The following is a 7,098-nucleotide window of genomic DNA, read 5'->3' as shown; positions in this document are numbered from 1 at the left end:
GCAATGTCTGACTCATTTATCCCCGCCCGTTACTCAGCACTGCACTAAACCACGCTGAAGAGCACACCTTGAATAGATGCCAAGCTCTGTAACAGTTCATGGATGAATGAAGGTCAGTATAGAACTGTTAAATACTAAACGGCGTGAAATGAGTCGTAGTCATTGTACATACCAGTAAGAAATGGCTGACTGCCCACTTTAGAATCACATCAAAAGCCAGGATAGTTATTTGGCTGGAACTACCATCTCAACTTCCTGCAGGTCAATCGGGGCTAAATAAGAAAATAATGAAAACAACAGTACAGTAACCTTATAGTGTGCAGTGCTTAATTAAGCAAAGATACCCCCTATTTTATTGATAAAGCCATGATTTGTTGTCAGGAATCTGCTGGTGTAGTGTATGATACCCAGTCATGTAGTGTGTGCTCCCATAAATTGGTAAAAAATGCCAAAAAATGTCACCACCAAGAAAAAGGCACACGCTAATATTTAATTGGACCGCCTTTATATTTGATTGCAGCACACATTCACTGTGGCTCTGTTTTAATAAACTTATGCAATGTCACAAGATTTATTTCAATCCAGTCTTGCATTAATTTTTCACCAAGATCTTGCAGCATTGATGATTGTAAAGTCTGACCACTGCACAAAGTCTTCTCCAGCACATGCCAAAGATTCTCAATGAGGTTAAGTTCTGAAATTGGTTAAGGTGAAAATGATGATCTCATGCTCCCTGAATCACTCTTTCACAATTCCAACCCCGTGAATCCTGATATTGTTATCTTGGAACATGTCCGTGTCATCAGGGATGAAAAAATCCATTGATGGAATAACCTGGTCAATATTCAGTATATTCTGGTAGTCAGCTGACCTCATTCTTTCAGCACATACTGTTGCTGAACCTAGACCTGACCAACTGCAGCACATCATTTGCTTAGTTAAATCTAGGTGCTGATTTTTTTTGGCCAGGCCGTGTATGTCCAGTCTGTTTATAATCTCCTCCCATCCTAAAAGTCATGTAGTGTACCTAAGGTTTATATTTTAACATGTGCCAATGACAATCTGGCAAACCTATGGCTAATACTAAAGAAACAGTCCATAAAGTCAAAGACATAATTTCATTTTTGTCCTTGAAATATGCCAGTATATTCTCTAAACTCAGAAAAAGTTAAAACACATATTACTTTACTTTACCTAGTAGAAAAATACAAAAAATATTATGTTTTTTTATGTAATGTAATTGTAACTTTCATTATTGTATTTTTATTCAGAAATAAATGTGTATTTTTGTTTTTATGTAAAATGTTCTTTACATATTAATGTTGCTTGCCCTAAGATTATCTCTCAGTACTGTACACCTGCCGCAGACTGGTAAACATATGTGTGTCTTATGTCAGAACATGTGAAGGGTGAAAAGGCACAGAGATTGCAATCAAATTTCCTAGAAAACCATGCAAACATTACTGTCCCACCACAAGCTCAGCCAATGAGAAGACACCAGACGCTTGAGCAACATTTCTTTATACAGTCTCTGTGTGTCTGTTATCTGTTATCACAAGGTACCGCCGTCTGACTGTCCCCTCCACAGCCTGGAATCATGCACAGCAAGGGAAATGCATGGTAAATATATATTTTTATTATTACTTTAAATGTGTGAATATTGATGACATGGCATCTTATGATCAGATTTAGAACACACACACTTATAGTTTACATGTACCCACACACAATACACTTACTAGATACAACAGATAAATGAGCAATACAGCTTTGTTTCTAATGCAATTGATGTAAATATTTATGTAAATATACTCCAGATTTTGGATTATTCACATTTTTATTATAGTTTATATTGATAATACTTTTCTCTGCGTCTGTGTGCTTTCCTATGATGTTGATGCGTGACTACTAAAGGGTTATCTTATCTCATCTTAATATTTACTAAATGTGCTATATGCATACTGCAAATATATCCAATATATTTTGACTTGTGACAAAGTGACTTTTTTCCTTAATTTACTGTAAATGTAATAATTATAATATTTTATTTAGGCATTGGAATAATGTACATAAATAAATAAATAAATAAATAAATAAATGTATTTGATTAAAATATTAATATATATTTTAAATAAATATTAAAGTATATTATTTTTAAATAATATAATAATATTATTTTTCAATATTCTCTGCATTAGGGTTTTTGAACCACAAGAAAACATATACTCAAGCTTTATGCTGATTTACAGATTTTTTTTTATGTTGTTTAATATGCATTAATTTGTATTCATTTTGTTAATTCATTTTTTTGTTATTTTATTACATATATTATCACTGTCACTCAAAAACCTTTTATTTCAAAATGGCTTTATCAAAGAACTTTAAAGAAGAGATAAAAATGGAATCAGTGTATAAAGATTCTGTTCCAAGTCACATTGAGAATATATACAGTGCTGTTAAAAATGATTTGCCCCCTTATATATTTATTTTGTTTTTATTTTTTATCATACTACAGTTTTCATATTAACAAACAAGTTTTAATATCAGATAATGATAACCTGTAAACTTTAAATATAAAAAGCAGTTTTTAAATGATAATTTCACTTCTATTCAATCTATTCAAACCAACCGGGTCCTGTGTGAAAAAGATGGTTGTGCCAGGTAAATTCCTGGGGGTAATTTTTCAGCTTATTACTTTTCATGGGATCGTATTTGAGAATACATAGAACAATTGAAAAATTAAGATACAAGTTTGTTTGTGAGTGTAACCAAGTGGCTGTAATACATACTGTAATACAGAATGTGCTCTAGAAATTAAGTCCTATAGTTAAAAAACACCCTTTTATTGGTCTGGCAAAGTGACCAATCTAACGGTGTTTCACTGCTTAAGTAAATGCTATTGGCTGACAGGACATGTGGACATCAGCAGAGGTGGAAAGTAATCATTTCATTTATTCAAGTTACTGTAATTGAGTAGATTTTATGAATAATTAGTCATTTTTAAAGTAGTTTTTAAAATAGGTAATTTTACTTTAAGTACATTTTGACACAAGTAATCTACTTTGCTACATTTGAAAACTCCCCGTTACTGAGTAAAAAAAAATGCTGGGAAAAAAAACAATTGTCTGAATTAAAAAAAATCAGAAAGCATGTGGTGTAAGTTTAAATAGCAGTTAAAGCATAGCAATGGCAAGTTAAAAAATAATAATGAACTGTAAAACTATAAAATTACAGTTTATAGTCACCTATATGACCATAACCTTTTAATAGTAAAGAAAAAAATGGATCATAGAAACCTATGCCACATGTTTTATGGGGTGGTCTGAACAAATACTGCCTGAAAGGTCCAAATTATTATGTGGAATATTAGTTCACTAAAAACAATTTAATTTATGATTTGTTTTTACTTTTTTTACATCAAATAATTAAAAGTAACTATGTAACTTTTACTCAAAGTACATTTTAAATTAAGTACTTTTTTACTTTTACTCGAGTAGGTTTTTAGATGGGTACTTTTACTTTTACTCGAGTAGAATTTTAGCAAAGTAAAGGTACTTTTACTTAATTACAATTTTTCCGTATTTTTGTCACCTCTGGACATCAGATGTGTGGCTTCTTTACCAGCCTAGTGAATAGTGCAATCCTTAACAAATGTCTTTAACTTTGTTTTCTATAGTAATATTACTACTTTTACTACGGTACATGATTTTTAAAAACCTTTATTATTAGATTGTTCAAAACACAAAGTAGTTTGCTCCCCTAATGGGCCAATATTTTAAATAAAACTGGTTGCAATGTCTGTAGTGATATGCTACCCTGTCAGTGGTCTCTGTCTGTCTTCTGATTCAGCTGCTGCTCATTTGACGAGTGCAAGTTGACCACAGAGTGGCTTATGAGCAGAACTAGGCACAAGCCGAAGATAGCTGTGGTGTGTGGCTCGGGGCTCGGCCTCCTCGCAGACAACATCTCCAACAAGCAGGTCTTTCGCTATGAGGACATCCCCAATTTCCCTGTGAGCACAGGTGAGTGATACCTGATCATCATGATCATCATCAGTGCCAATATGGAAAACAGCTTGCTTACTTTGATCTCTTTGGCTATGTTCAAACTGCCAGTGCAAATCTGATGTTTTGCGTACAGTAGGCCTGTCATGATAGGATTTTTTTGTGGGCGATATATTATCCCAAAAATTATTGCGATAATCGATATTGTAATTTTAAGACCATTTAATGTCACTGATATAATGATAGTAAATTTTTATAACAAAAATAAATTATACCTATGAAAGAAAACTAAATTTTCATAATCATAGTTTTGGAAATAAATATTTTTTCTTCACCTACAGCAGTCCACACTGTGTGAATGGAGTCTCAGTTATTGAAGCACTGGTCTGTTATTGCTGGCTAAAATACTCTTCATTGTTATATATGTGTACAAACATACAGATAAACACAATAGACACATATATCACAATAACAAATACTATTAAGTTCATGTCCATTTATTGTATGATAAGTCGATAATGCAATTATTGTGACAGGCCAAACTGTATTTAGATTGTATCCAGAAACCGATAAGAATATCATTAAAAAGTTACTTTATTTCAGTAATTCAGTTTAAAAGTGTAAAAATAATATATTATATAGATGTATTAAACACAGAGTGGTCTATTTTGAGGGGTTGTTTCTTATATTGTTAATGATTATGATTATACAGCCAATGAAAACCAAAGTCAGTATCTCAGAAAATTTGAATATTATATAAGATCAATTGGTACTTTCTACAGTGTGGGCAGTGTGCCAAGTCCTGCTGGAAAATGAAATCTGCATCTCCAGAAAGTTGACAGCAGATGGAAGCATGAAGTGCTGTAATTTTTTTCCGGAAAACAACTGCACTGACTTTATATTTGATATAACACAGCGGACCAACACCAGCAGGTGATATGAATCTCCAACCATCACTGATTGGTGGAAACTTCACACTAGACCTCAAGCAGCTTGGACTGTGTGTCTCTCCACTCTTCTTCTAGACTCTGATCTCTTGATTTCCAAATGAAATGCAAAATGATTACTGATGGTCAGTGATGGTTTGGAGAGTTGAGTTGCTATTTCAGGGGCGCATCTACCTGGACTAGTCCCACACTTCTCAGCAGAGGAAAGTGATCTTCAGTTTATTGTTGATGTGAAAGTTTGCATAGCTGCCAACAGGCATACGCTATAGGTTTGTGCACTGCAGTGTGTCCATGTGTGCCTAACAAATGGGGTGTACGCGTCTGTGTTTTCCATTGTCAAGATAGTAATAAACCAGATATTTACCTGATCTCACCTTACTGTATTTCGATAGCACCACACCCATCAGCACTGATATATTCACAAGGACCTTGGCTATAAGGACACAGGCAGAGGGTCTGAAAATAGACTGTTTGCGGAATGTAAGATAGTAATGAGCATCACAATACACGTTGTGTAGGGTGTAAGATAGGGAGGGCCCTTAGGTTTGTTTGTGAAAGTTTGCCCCAGATTTTGGGTTGTTGTGACTATTGTGTGCATCTTTTCATTTGGTTGGGTTTTCGTTTAGTTTCTTGGACAGGGATTGAAGCTCGTCATAAACATTACAGTTGTGCTCAAAAGTTTACATACCCCCGCATAATTTTTTTTACAGAGAAAATGAATAATAACACAAAAACAATTTTTCCCACTCATTGGTTAGTGGTTGGGTGGAGAATTTATTGACATTTACTGACATTTTCTCTTTTTAAAACATAATGACAAAATGATATCCAATGAATTGATAAAGCCAATCAGCAGTGTTCAAACTGTGATTAATAAATGGAAAATCAGAGGCTCCAAACCTAAACTTATGCCACATCTGCCAGGAAACTTTTACGGGAAGCAAAGAAAAACACACAAATAACATCAGCTAAAATACAGGACTTTCTGAAAACTAGCAATGTGGCTGTTTCAGGATACACAATAAGGAGGCACTTGAAGAAAAATAGGCTGCATTGTCGAGTCGCCAAAAGAAAGCCATTACTGTGCAAATGACACAAATTATCCTGCCTTCAATACGCCAAACAGCACAGAGACCAGCCTCAAAACTTCTGGAATAAGGTCATTTGGAGAGATGAGACCAAAGTCAAAATTTTGTCCACAACCATAAACGCTACATTTGGAGAGGTGTTAACAAGGCCTATGATTAAAGGAAGGAGGTGGACCGCTGATGTTTTTTTAGGATGTGTGAGATACAATGACACAGAAAACTTGGTCAAAGTTGAAAGAAGGATGAATGCAGCACGTTATCAGCAAATACTGGAGGTAAAGTTGCACTCATTCGCCCATAAGTTGTTCATGGGCCGTACTTGGACGTTCCAACATGATGACGATCCAAAACACAAAGCCAAGATGATCTGTCATTGGCTAGAGCAGAACAAAGTGAAGGTTCTGCACTCTAAAAAGTGATTTTGTGTTTTAGTCAGGAGAACTTATATTATCAAGTTGAGTGAACTTGCTGGCCAGTAGAACCCAATAAAATGAGTTCAGAGAACTTCAACCAAACTTAAAATTGTATATATGTACAACGTAACTGAATCAAAGCAAAAGAACGACTTGACTGAGTTAAGTTGAATTAATTTAGAATATTAAATATTTACAACTTAAAGCTCCACTAGGTAGGATTGAGATTTTGTGCTCGTGGGCTCCCCCTACAGTTGCAGAGTGTAATAAATGTTTCAGGTGGATTAGTTTCTCTTTCTCGTTTTCTGGCTTTCACAGACATATTCGGTCTCTTTCCCGCTTCTGCCAGAGTGTCTGTATGTTAATTTGTAAAGAATGAATCAGTAGTCCTTGTAGAACTGTTAGAACTAAAGGTCGGAAAGCAGATTGCAGTTCTCGCGAGCGTTGGTCGCGGCCGCCTCGGAAAACTTATAGAGCCTGGTTTGAGCTCAGAGGAGCTCCGGCACAGACACGAGAGCACTGCTATTCCTCCTATTACACCTCAATGCAGCGCTGCAGTGAGTTTCAAGCTGTAATTTTACTTCTTTAAAAAGATCAAAAATCAAGAAAATCCTACCAAGTGCTGCTTTAACAGAGTCAAAGCAAA

At 34.8% G+C, this 7,098-nt stretch overlaps 1 protein-coding gene across 1 annotated transcript in view; it reads left to right on the top strand.

Moving 5' to 3' along the window:
• The first annotated feature begins 1,518 nt into the window (after positions 1-1,518).
• pnp4b (purine nucleoside phosphorylase 4b) overlaps positions 1,519-7,098 on the top strand; it is a 30,184-nt gene continuing 24,604 nt past the window's right edge. The window contains exons 1-2 of the mRNA XM_049480573.1: positions 1,519-1,620; positions 3,850-4,022. Of these exons, the coding sequence (XP_049336530.1) occupies positions 1,598-1,620; positions 3,850-4,022 (196 nt within the window). The 5' untranslated portion in view covers positions 1,519-1,597. The remainder of the gene's footprint in view (positions 1,621-3,849; positions 4,023-7,098) is intronic.

Source organism: Astyanax mexicanus, chromosome 6 (genome assembly GCF_023375975.1).
Source record: "Astyanax mexicanus isolate ESR-SI-001 chromosome 6, AstMex3_surface, whole genome shotgun sequence".
In the NCBI taxonomy this organism is placed as follows: Eukaryota; Metazoa; Chordata; class Actinopteri; order Characiformes; family Acestrorhamphidae; genus Astyanax; species Astyanax mexicanus.
Note: the sequence above shows the minus strand (reverse complement) of the source record. Positions and strands in the feature narration are given on the sequence as shown.